Below are 12,721 nucleotides of genomic sequence, written 5' to 3' on the forward strand. Positions count from 1 at the left end.
TGTGTGTTCAGCCCTTTGACACCTATAAAGGTTTTTTGTATTTAAGGTTCAGCCAAAATTGTGATCTGTGGTGTTCAGCCACAGAATACTAATACTCGTAACGGAGTTCAGCGATCAGCCGTCTGCGGTCTGTCAAGTCTCAAGTCAAGTGTCAACTCACTGCACTGTGCTTCAGCCATAGACGTACTAGGTATCTGTGGCTGTCCCTTTATACATTCTACCATAGATAATACATACTGTCTGTCATTTCTGTCTGTCATGTAATTTGACTTTGTCAACTTGTCAATTTATCGTTTTCGAATCGAAATCAATTTTGTGTACCATAAATATTAATCACTTCTTTATTTGTAATCGAACTTCTAATTTTTCACATCATTGTTGGACTAAAGATACTAATTATCCCACAATGAGTTTGGATACATCATCAAATAATGGGACAAGCAAGCCGGAACGGAAACACTACGATCGCACCAAGTCAGACGATTTACAAATCTCTAGGACAGACATGAATATGTTGATTATGAATTATTTAGTAACAGGTTAGTTTGATTTGTAGTTATTCTATGTATGAACATATATTTAAAAAACATGAAGATCTATCGCCGAATCTTTAGGAATAACACCCTTAGTCCAAATCTGCACAAGTTCCAAACAAAGGTTCAAATCCTTTGTAAAATCAAGGCCAATTTTATGTTGAGACATGTTTATATATGGGTTGCCATTTCTTCATACAGTGTCAGGGTTGGATTCCATTATACCTATAAGCAGCATCCTGCAGAAAATGTATTTAAGTTTCTGCTATTAAGCTTTATTAACCAGTTCATCCCACAGACAAATGGATTCTTTACCATTATAAAATAATACCTAACAACTAATTAGGTCTGTAATAGCTCAATGGTTGGGAAAACTGAAGAGAAGTACAAACCCTGCCTCTTGTTATTGTCATAACTAACCTGATGCCTTTTTGCATTTTGAAGCGACCCCTAAACACCACAATCCTGAGTCAAATTCATGCTTCTCGCTTGTTATTATCAGCCTGGATGGTCTACCAACACTGCTATGATACATATATACATATATTTGTAATTTTTCTAGAGGGATTCAAAGAAGCTGCTCTTAAATTCCAACAAGAGGCTGGTCTTCAAGAGCCAGCACTCTGCAGTTCTCTGGATGAACGTATAATGATCCGGGAGGCGGTCCAGGGTGGTAGGATACCTGAAGCCATATCTATGGTCAATGCATTACATCCAGAGTTGTTGGACAATGACAGATACCTATACTTTCATTTACAGGTAAGAAAATAAATTAAAATATTAACTGAAAACTTTTTCTTTGGGTGGTTTCTGCTGATATCTTATATTATCCTTTTATTTTATTAAATGTGGAAGGCAAATGGCCACGAGGTAGATCGCCAACCCGATGATCAGATCTTCTCAAGGAAACAGGAGCCGCACCTTTTACAGTGCCGTCCAACTGGCCAGCGACCATTCTCCATGGAGGAGCGTTATATACCAAAAGATGACTCGCCAAGGTGGTCACGATCCTCAGTCATGAGAGACTTACAAGAGAGATAGAGATTTTATTAAATATATATTGACAAAAAACAATTACTCTACAGAACAGAGTTAACATATTTGATTGCGAGCGTTCTTAAAGAGGAGCCGGCTCTCAACATATATGTTGTACAATGTACAATAAAATGTAGGTCTTGACGTCATAGGTCTTATCTAGATTTTGACTTTATCCCCATATCTTTTGTGGGGACTTGAAGGAAGCTTAAATTGAAACCATTTCTCAGAGGATCTAACCACATCCATCTTACTATTACATTCTATAATCTTATTCAACTTGTTACCTTTTTTGAGTTATCAAGTATTGATTGATTTTCAGCAACTACAACTATTGGAGCTGATTCGGGCAGGACGAGCAGAGGAGGCACTAGCCTTTGCCAGTGCAACACTAGCAGAGGCAGGAGCCAATGACCGCATCGCCCTCACCGAGCTGGAGAGATCTCTGGCACTGCTGGCTTTCCCCGACCCACACACATCACCATTTGCTGACTTGCTACTACCTTCACACAGTCAAAAGGTAATCTAAACATATAAAAATCTTTTCATTTTTCAGTCATCACAAAATCTCTAAAACCTCTTATTGTTGAAAAATGAAATTTGACAAGGATGTATAGTTAGTAGAAATCAAAAACGGATTTTGCTATAGGGTCAGATGGAGCTTCAGAAACGCATGTTTAAGGAAAAAGGCAGGTGTTAATATCTTAAAATCTCAATATGTACTCTAATATAACATAATCATACTTTAATATAACATAATACCATTTATATAACAACCTTGTTGCCGTGATACCCTAGTGGATATGACCTCTGGCACCCTCCAGAATCGGAGTTCTGGAGGGTGTGGGTTCGAATCCGGTCCGGGGCTTTTCAGTTGTTTGCATTTTAAGAAATTTAATATCACGTGTCTCAAACGGTGAAGGAAACCATCGTGAGGAACCCTGCATGCCAGAGAATTTTCTTAATTGTCTTTGTGTGTCAAGTCTGCCAATCCGCATTGGACCAGCTTGGTGGACTATCGGCCTAACCCCCCTCATACTGAGAGGAGACTTGAGCACAGCGGTGAGCCGAATATGGGTTGAAAATGATGAACAACCTTTATCTATAATTACAGATTGCAAGTGAACTCAATGCAGCCATACTAAAGATGGAGAACCAAGAATACACCAACCCCAAGTTGTGCAGTCTGCTGCGTATGATCCTGTGGTCACAGAGCGAGCTCGACAAGCACAACGTGAAGTACCCCAAGATGACGGACCTCGCCAATGCCACCATAGAACAGCCTAAATGAAACACTCTGAGGAAGAAGAGTAACTTATTTAGATGTGATTGATATTATAAGATTTCTTATGAATGAAGTAAAGGGGTTGACAATTTTAAATGTAAATTATAGCCAGGACTGTAAACCTAAGATGTGACCCACAGCATATCCAGTGTAGAGAAAAAGACAAAGTTGACCAATAGCACCAAACCAGAAGTTTGGTGCTATTGGTCAACTTTGTCTCTCTCTCTTCCATCGTATCGCAACAAAAGAGATAATGATATTTCTACTGTAGGCCCAATGAGCGAGCTACGAAACAACAACAATTGAATCCGAAATACTGCTAGTGGTGTGCACAAGGTTTTCAACTAGGGTAGGCGATATACGTAAAAATCGTATAAAATTCTTTCTAAAATACATGTTCGTATTGAGTCATTAGGGCAGACATTGCATTTTTGCATTTATGAAGTGCACGCCACTCGACAATATGTAATTTGTTTGTGGGAAATGTCATTGCAGGCTAGACCTTCAGTAAGCCTATTATGCGCCAAGAAACAAAGTAAAGAGATAACTTTGTCCACATATAAATATCACTTTTGGCTCATCACAAAAAATTGCTGGTCTTTGGCCTACAGTGCAAAAACATAACTATACCAGTACAAATCTTTATTCTTTAAACATACAAGTTTTTATAAATAGCATTGTTGAGACCTTGCGGGCATGATGGTGCCGGTGACAGAAGCTTTCATTGCAATGGGACAAAAGGGATAACAGATATGTTGATAAATTATCTTCTTCTTTTTAATTTAATGGCTATAGTAAGGAAGTGTTTAAAAGAAGCTCTTTGGGTTCTGAGTCTATATTATAAACTCAATTTAGAGTTACATTTTCGAGTGAATATTTCTTTTTGACACTTACGATAAAAGTGTCGCTTACTACAAAAGTGTCGCTTACTATAATTTGACGGTCACATTCGTACGACGATTTGAACCTCCCCCTGGTGCAACCCCTAGTGGATTTTTTTAAACCCTCAGAGTAAAAAGGCTCATTGAAAATTTCATTCCCGATTGTAATGGAGTCAACATGAATTTGTTGCTATGGTTACTTAACTCTTACTACAATTCGCTAAGCTGCCCTTATAGTGTTTTTCAGATAGCATGGTGAGGGTGACAGTTCTTTTCGCTTTTCGAAAGTTGGCCGCGTTTCGCGATGTTATTACGTATTATGGACGTCATAAGGCAACTGTCACTGTACCCATGCTGTCTGAAAAACACTTCAGCTTAGTATGTATGATAATAAATTAAATGAAATAACTTTACTATAGAAATATTATGGTTTTATTTATCATTTTCATTGTCAACGTCTGTATAAGCTATGAATTTTATCATTTCAAAGTATTAAGGATAGGTCACAAAATCTCTAGAAACTATGAACAATGTTTAATAATTACAGAATATTGCAGTCTAATAAATAATTTATTTAGGTACTTTAAAATTTAGAAATCATACCTTAGTATTGATAATTATGTTCTTGTATCGGGAAATGACAATATTTGAAGAACTAGACAAAGATTTTCTTCACTTACCTTACTTTATATTGAATTATTATAAATAACACATCAATAGGTACATGTTTTTTTTTCTGAAATACTTCTAATAAGGTATTTACATAATGTGTGTAACAAACTTGAAAACAACCCGTTTGTTCTCTGGCACGGCTGAACTGTTTTTTTTTTCAAATATATTAAATTTATATTGTCGCAAAATGAAATTTTATCAATACAAATATTGTAGAGGAAAGATAGATTGTTTACCTTACCTTATCAGCTGATAGACGTCCACAGCTGGACATATGTCTCTTGCATGGACCTCCAACCAAAACGGTCTCGAGCATCCAGCGGCTCCTCCAACCCGCTTGATATCCTCAGTCCACCTAGTGGGGGTCGACCAACACTGCGTTTTCCGGTGCGGGGTCGCCATTCCAGCGCCTTGGGATCCCAACGTCTATCGGCTCTTCGAACTATGTGGCCTGCCCATTGCCAGCCACTTCAGCTTCGCGACTCGCTGAGCTATGTCAGTGACTTTGGTTCGTCTGCGGATCTCCTCATTCCTGATTCGATCACGCAGAGAAACTTCAAGCATAGCTCGCTCCATCGCCCGCTGAGTGACTTTGAGCCCTTTTCTAATAAGGCCCATATATTAGAGATAGAGCATTGAATAGGCTCCGAAACTACTGAACCAATTTGAAAAATTCTTTCACTGTTGGGAAGCCTCGCTATCCAGGGTGCTATAGGCTATATTTTATCCCCGTGTTTTCTTTTCCTTTTTTCATGTTGCCTCACTGAAAATTTGCGGGCTGTGTGTTGTTTGACCAGTAAGGATTTTAAAATCTTACCACTTAATATACTATGTAGAAGCGTAAAATAGGAGAATTTGAATGTTACTTCCTAATGTTTTTAACATTATGTACATACATAGACTGTCTCGATTATATCAAAATGATTTATGTAATATATTTTTCATTTCACTACTTCTGAAAGCTTTTCTACTTCTATTAATACCTACATATTTCTATTATTACCTAGGCAGGTACATATTTCTATTATCTATTAATGAATCAATGAATAGGTAATTATTCAACTTTTTCTACTTATGCGGAATGTCATGAAATTTGAATTAAAGCCCCCTTAAATATTCATTTTTAACCGACTTCAAAAAGGAGGAGGTTCTCAATTCGGTCGGTTTTTTTTTTTTTTTTATGTATGTACACTGATTACTCAAAGACGCCTGGACCGATTTCAAAAAATCTTTTTTTGTTTGAAACGGTATAGTCTCCATTTGGTCCCATTGCCATCATGTCAAGATCTGATGATGGAATCTTGGAGAAACTGAGGGGAACTTTTGAAAATTATATGGGTGTCTAGTGTGTTCAAATACTTTTTCATTTAGTACTTTTAAGCACTACAATTTCATGAAGGTTTAAAATCGATCTGATGATGGAGCCATAAAACAGACGAGGGAACTCCTCGGCGATTTACAACAGTTACCTTGTGTTTGGGCTTGATTAATTTGTATTAATGAGAACTTTCTACCTAGATGAGTTGTGTCTATTATTAGGAGTCTGATAATGAAGACCAAGGTCAATTAAGGGAACCCCTTAACGGTTTACGGTAGCTACATTGTGCTTGGGCTTGATTAAATTGTATTGCTGAAAATATTGTACCAAGATGGGTTGTGACTGTCATTAGGGGTCTGATGTATTCGTTTGAGATGAAATTTTACACTAAAAATGAAAAAATAATAAAAATTTTATTAAAAAAAATACAACCGACTTCAAAACCTAAAAACGTACCCACTAAACTAAAAAGTGAAAAATAACATCATAATATGTTCTACCTGCTGATCAGTATGAAGGCGGTGCTTAGCCGGTGTTGTCTTAATTTAAGCCATTTCTGACAGGACCATATGAAACCAAACTGTCTGCAAAATCTAAATCTATAAGATATTCTCACATGGCTTGAATTAATACATCACCGGCTTAGCACCGCCTTCATACTGATCAGCAGGTAGAACATATTATGATGTTATTTTTCACTTTTTAGTTTAGTGGGTACGTTTTTAGGTTTTGAAGTCGGTTGTATTTTTTTTAATAAAATTTTTATATTTTATTGTATTTGCTGTTATAGCGTAACAGAAATAAATCAACTATGAACATTTCAACTTCTAAATAACACAGTTTATGAGATACAGCCTATAGTCAGACGGACAGCGGAGTCTTAGTAATAGGATCCCGTTTTACCTTTTGGGTAGGGAACCTAAAAACCTGATTTGCCCTCAATTCGAATACCTCTCAGTATTGTATGCCTAATCCAGTCGTTTCACTCGAGGCTCGATTTAAGAATACTTCGCGTATTCTAAATACTCGTGGTAAACAATAATTTGCGTCACACATAGCTGCGTAAATATACAGGTGTCCCATAATTAATGGGTAAAAGGCAAGTGGTTTCAATTGGTCGCAAGTCCTTCCCGTTTTATCCATTAATGACGGGACAACTTGTATGAATTCACCTCTACGATCGAGGTTGTAAAGTAATCATTTCGCTCGTGGTAAAATTAAGAATCCTTCGCTTTGCGAATGCATTTATTGAATACGTATTCAAACCTCGCGGCAAACATTGCTTTTGAATCAATAACTTTCCCATTTGGCATGTTCATTCAGTTACTATTATTAGAACGATTAATTAAGATTGCGACTGAGAAGAATTACATGTGATTAGTGAAAAATACTTATCAAATAATGAATATAGTTATTATGAGGTATTCATTATAAAAAAGTCATGATACTTAATAATGTTTTAATGTCATTAGCTATTTGAAATAAATTGACTACAATTTTCACCAATGCAGTAAAGATATCTTAATTATAAGGATTTTTGTATGTAACTTTAGAAATAAAAGATAATTTATGAATATTTCATTTGACTTTTTATTTAAATTCAGCATAATTGTTGTATGTACATTTAAAATTATTCACTTAACTCGCGTAGCCGTCTGAGATACATTACAAAATGTTACTTACCTATTACAGACAGTGGCGTAGCTAGGTAACCAAGGGCTCTGGTGAAAATAGTGGGCCCCACTACCATTTTAACTGATTAGGTTTTAGAAGTAAAAATATTCATCAGCTCTTTTTCGTTTTCGAAATGTTTTAATTTAAGTTCGAAAGCGATTTTTTGGTAAGGATTAGAGCAATGCACCACCTAGCCCCTGGGTAGATACGCCATTGATTACCGTGCATTGATATTCGTTCAAACACAACAATGAACATGAATATAGACATATATGTCAGTCAATAATAGTTAATTTAACGCATGGCAGATTGATTAGAACCTCAGACCAATTACTATAGGACCTGCCTCACCAGACGTTACCCTCTCTTAAAAATAGGTATAGGATCACGATCTAACGTGTTTATATAAACTGCGTCTTTAGAATCGATTGTGTTAAAATTACACGTGTGTATTTAAATTTATTGTTGTGCGTAGTGTACGGACACAAGGTATATTTGTTGGTGTTTAATATTTTCGGTGAATTTGAGTGCGATACAAATCCAAAGTTAATTGGTCTGAGATTAGAACGGTCTCTGTAAAAAAGTGCCCTTAAAAATGCGTTAAATTAGTGGGAGTCAAATAGCTCAACAAAATATAAAGAAAAAACATACACATAATCGTCACACCGGCACCGCGACGAAAGAGCGATATTTTTAATTTCGCCAAAAGTGATCTACAATCAGTGACGTAGTGTGCGTTCTCATCCCCCGACGCCGGCTAATATTTCATCTCTCTATTTTAAAATATATTGTATGTAAAACATGATTTACGTACAGACGTTCAATTTACATCGTACCTACACTTACCGTAGACTTTCGTATGTTTAAAAAATCAAGATAAGCTATCACTGATTCAGAAAGAGGATCTATAATGTATGACTAACCGAGCAAGTCCAACATTATTACAAACTTTAGAGAGACAATAATAATAATTATATGTTCTCTAATGAGTTTTTTTGAGGCGTACACATTTGACATTTAATTTTTTTTTATTTCAATTGATAAAACCATGGCACTTGCCGCCACCTCCTCTCGTATGCCGTCCGGGGCACTGCACCCCCCCCCCCCCACATCGCTACGCCACTGTTTACAATATAATCTCTTTCATCGTTGATGCACGCCAGAAGGCCTAATATTCGCGCCACAATCGTCGTCGTCGTCAAGACAAAACGTCATGTTGTAAAATTATAAAATGACCAATTGTGCCGAATTGGAAACATGCCTCTTTTTCGTTGCGTTGGGCAGTCCTGTATTAGCCTATTTTATTTGTCTATGTAAGGATATGATAATGATATGACGACCGAGAAAAAAAACGAGCACACGAAAGTTTAAGTTCTTCCAAAATCCACGCATTTCAAGTTGACTTTGATTGATAAATACTCTATCTACAGTACGTACTGCTTATCAACTATTATAAAAAAAAATGTAGGTCACTTAAGGATAGGTAGAGGGGCCCACAGCCCCACAAATTGAGCGTAAAGTTACCTTAATCCGGCACAGGCTTTGTGAGAGAGAGAAATTACGGCCGCTTTTTAACCGACTTCCAAAAAGGAGGAGGTTCTACGTTCGTATGTTTTTTTTAAATGTATGTCCAGCAATAATTCCGTCATATAAGGACCGATTTTGAAAATTCTTTTTTTGTTTTGAAGGCTTTAATTACCTAGACTACCTTCTGATCAGTTTGAAGGCGGTGCCAAACCAGTGTCATGTTTTAATTAAAGCCGTTTCTGAAAGAACCACAGAAATTTTGTAATTTAAACGGCTTGAATGAAAACATCACTGGCTTGCAAACTGATCAGAAGGCAGCACATAGGCACATATTTTTTGCTTTTTAGTTTAGATTAGTTTTTAAGTTGGAAATTGGTTGATTTTTTTTTTTATTTTTGATCGAATAATTTCTTCACGAGATAATCATGTCGTGGCGCGTTGGCTTGCAGGCGTGGTATTGGTTATTTAGTCTGTGGCGTAAGAGTTAAGTCATAAGTGGTTTTGCCTATTAAAAAAATATGTCAATCATGATGTTAGGTCATCTCACGACGGAGTTTCAGGAGTAAAGTATTTGTCACCAGCCGAGGACGTAGTCTAGCGCTTTTGATATGAGTCCGCTGGACCTTTGAGGCATGGGGGCGTTTGAAATTGGCGAATGGCATAAAGATCTTGCAGTGACAGGTCTGAAAAAAAAAACATTTTTTTATTTCCAAGGAAACCTACATAAAATTGACGTTAAAACAATCATCATCATCTCCTTACCCTTATCCCACTTAAGTGGGGTCGTAAAAATATGTCAATCTTTTCCATTCGTCTCTATTACTCGTCAACTCATCATCCACTCCTTTTTCACACAATCCAACCATCTCTTCTTTGGCCTTCCTCTCCTCTTATGTCCTTCCACTTGCACACAACATTTTTCTAGTAATATGACTTTCCTCCCTACGCATTATATGTCCATACCAAGCTAACCTTCTACTCCTCAATTTTTCTGTCACTGGCGCCACCTTCAGATTTCTTCTTATATACTCATTCCTTATTTTATCTATTCTTGTGAAATATTATAAAGAGGTAAGAATCCATTGCTTGTTTGCATTAAAAACATCTGCCTCACTAGCCAAGTGCACGTCGATTCTCTTTCTATGATCGCTAACGCACCGAAAACTAGAAAAATGTATTGGAATGACAGATCTTGATCACGTGACCTGTCGATAGCAAATGTCATTCCCATACATCTTTTTAGTGGCCTGATAGCCTGTACACAAAAAAGACCCATAATAGCCTACCGTCCTACATATAGTCCACCACATTTGCATCATTTTTCATTTAAGACCATTTAGAAAAAAGTGACAGCCTATTCCACTCATATGAAGTTAGTGGTTGTCCGCTAGTTAGTTTAGATATAATTATGTAGACTACCTCTCTGTGGTAACATTGGGGCTGGTGGAGGACATCCGCGGTGGCTCCCGGCACTCCACGACGCCCACCATGACGCCGGGCAGCACCTGTCTGCCGTTGAGTGCCACCGCTCGCTCCTTCTCTGTACGAGTCAAATATCTGATGTGAGCCCAGTTGCCTGGAGTGGGGTACTGTTTATCTGCAATGAAAAGATAAATAGGCTGTTATTTTTCTCTCAATTATTTATTTCTCCTTCTTTAAATTAATAAATTCAATATAATATAGGATGTTAAATTATTATGTTAGAGACATTGACCTCTTATAATAAAAGGCCACACAATCATGTAGAAAATTTTTCTTAAAAACTAGCCAATTTAGCTGTGACAGTTTTAAAATTATTGGTAAAGAAAATTGTACCTAAAGGTCTTTAAATATAGTCCACAATTCAGTAAAATCCCAAATTCAGAGCAAATTCAACCTTATGCATTGAGTTCAAGGTTGAATTTGCAAATGCGACTACTTGAATTGAGTGTCAAGAAGTTGTGGAGTGGAGACGTTTTTTGGTTGCTGATTGTGCATCCACTTTTTAATAGAAGATTGATGGTTTTAGAATGAACAAATTCCTCAGATGCACCTATATCATTGTGCTTCTTGTGTTATTGGTTCTTGAACATATTTATTGAACTTGCAGTTATTACATCCTCAAGCAATTTATTTCAGATCTAAAGTACACTGTTACTTTCACACTATTATATTACTGTCACAACAATTGTTTTATTAAATAATATTAGCCATGTATTTACCAATAGCCTTTCTTATCAAACAAGAGAAAATGGTTGTACTATAGATATGTACTACGGTACACTGAAGGTATGGATTTGTGTATTTTGAAGAAAAATCAATATAACTTAAATTTACTTTACTTAAATTAAATTTACTTGAAAGTTTACATCGAGTTTCATGCAGACAAAGTAGCGTGCGTCCACTAGTATAACATAAATATAATATATAGTTCATTAAAATTAATAAAAGAAGCTTTTGAAATATGATAAAAAAATGTTCAAAAATATTATAAAACATCCAAAGAACCAAAAAAATCATGTAATTTAACAGAACTGCAGTTTTAACTGTAGTAGTACTTCAGATAAATTGTCTGTGTGTAGGGAAAATCGAAAACTGTACAGTTTTTTCTAATGAATTTGATTGCCAATTCAACAACTGTACACTCAAAATTGTAGCCCACATAAAAATATTACTAATAAGTATAATAAAGAATTACCTAATATGGCACCGCAGTTACTAAATCTAGCAAGCACTGTATTTGCTGCATTCGGTGGAAATCCAAAAACAGTGACCCAATACTCCTCCGTCTCCTGGCATCCGTCTTGCCACGCACCATACTGGTTGCTGACATTATTCACATAAGAGTTCTGCATTAAAGAATTATTATTGCTGTAGCCTAAAAAGCTGTTGTCTTGAAACAATGACTTGTTGACAGAAGGTTCACTCTTTATTGTGTCAAATAAATCTTCTATGGGCGGTCCATTGGTTTTTGCAGCAAATGATACATTGGGTGACTGAGGGATATTAGGATACATGTTCTGATTGTTGTACAAGGCTTGTTTTTGCATTGACACATTCTGTCTGTACAGCTTCTGGTCAGGTGTGGAGGTTTGAGTTGGGCTGGTTGGCGATCCTGTAAATTATTTAAATCCTGATAGAATAAAAAGTAAGCATTTGAAATGAAGTATGGATTTGTTACTATTTGATACAAAAACTGCTAAATAGATTTCAGATATTTAGATATTGAATAACACTTTGCTGTAATTTTTCAAAGCTAGCAGATGACAGAGTTTACAAATCCCACCTAATCTATGGATTTTTCTGAGATGAAAAGTATCATAGATGTTAATCCTCTTGCATTATAATCTATTTAATATTTACCAAAAGCAAGGCTCCGGCCTTTTGTCGGTGATAAGCTATTAGTCCGTGGGGACATAGGCGTCATTGTAGGTGGATTTATTTCGCCTAACAAGAAGGGAGGTAAATATCCCACGTTAGGGCTCCCGGAAGGAGAGTGAGTTGGACTTCCTAAAGTCATAGGTTCCATTTTAAATGTTTCTTCAGTTACACTGTATCACTATCCAATATACAAGAATATTAATTATGAGCTACTTGCTGATTTTTCTTTTTTATTTAAAACTAATTTTTAAATGCAAAATTCGTTTTCGTTACTGAACCGGACCGTCAATTTGACATTAGAAATTTTAGCCGTTTGTGCCACAGATCACTATCACTATAGACTATAGACGTTTGTGCACAGATGTTTAAAGTGTCAAATCAAACATTAAAAAGGCAGCGTTTGGATACACTGACGGAATTATTGATTTTAAAACAA

At 36.3% G+C, this 12,721-nt stretch overlaps 2 protein-coding genes across 2 annotated transcripts; one reads left to right on the forward strand and one right to left on the reverse strand.

The window, feature by feature from the left end:
- The first annotated feature begins 267 nt into the window (after positions 1–267).
- LOC112047395 (glucose-induced degradation protein 8 homolog) lies at positions 268–7,457 on the forward strand. The gene is made up of 4 exons (XM_024084509.2): positions 268–539; positions 1,096–1,292; positions 1,891–2,088; positions 2,683–7,457. The coding sequence occupies exons 1-4, from the start codon at positions 407–409 to the stop codon at positions 2,857–2,859; spliced, it is 705 nt and encodes a 234-aa protein (XP_023940277.2). The 5' UTR covers positions 268–406; the 3' UTR covers positions 2,860–7,457.
- Positions 7,291–12,608, reverse strand: LOC112047396 (nucleoporin Nup35). The gene is made up of 4 exons (XM_024084510.2): positions 12,268–12,608; positions 11,603–12,019; positions 10,345–10,522; positions 7,291–9,608 (listed from the first exon to the last, which is right to left on the reverse strand). Exons 1-4 carry the CDS (start codon positions 12,431–12,433, stop codon positions 9,500–9,502), a joined length of 870 nt encoding a protein of 289 aa, XP_023940278.1. The 5' UTR covers positions 12,434–12,608; the 3' UTR covers positions 7,291–9,499.
- Between the last annotated feature and the right edge of the window lie 113 nt (positions 12,609–12,721).

Source organism: Bicyclus anynana, chromosome 7 (assembly GCF_947172395.1).
Source record: "Bicyclus anynana chromosome 7, ilBicAnyn1.1, whole genome shotgun sequence".
NCBI lineage: Eukaryota > Metazoa > Arthropoda > Insecta > Lepidoptera > Nymphalidae > Bicyclus > Bicyclus anynana.

Coding starts and splice junctions, on each gene's coding strand:
- LOC112047395 (XM_024084509.2), top strand. CDS start 407: ATGAGTTTGGATACATCATCAAATAATGGGACAAGCAAGCCGGAACGG. Junction 1,293..1,890: donor ACCTATACTTTCATTTACAG/GTAAGAAAATAA, acceptor ATTGATTTTCAG/CAACTACAACTATTGGAGCT. Junction 2,089..2,682: donor TACCTTCACACAGTCAAAAG/GTAATCTAAACA, acceptor CTATAATTACAG/ATTGCAAGTGAACTCAATGC.
- LOC112047396 (XM_024084510.2), bottom strand. CDS start 12,433: ATGGAACCTATGACTTTAGGAAGTCCAACTCACTCTCCTTCCGGGAGC. Junction 12,020..12,267: donor AGGCCGGAGCCTTGCTTTTG/GTAAATATTAAA, acceptor AATAATTTACAG/GATCGCCAACCAGCCCAACT. Junction 10,523..11,602: donor TAACTGCGGTGCCATATTAG/GTAATTCTTTAT, acceptor TTTTCATTGCAG/ATAAACAGTACCCCACTCCA.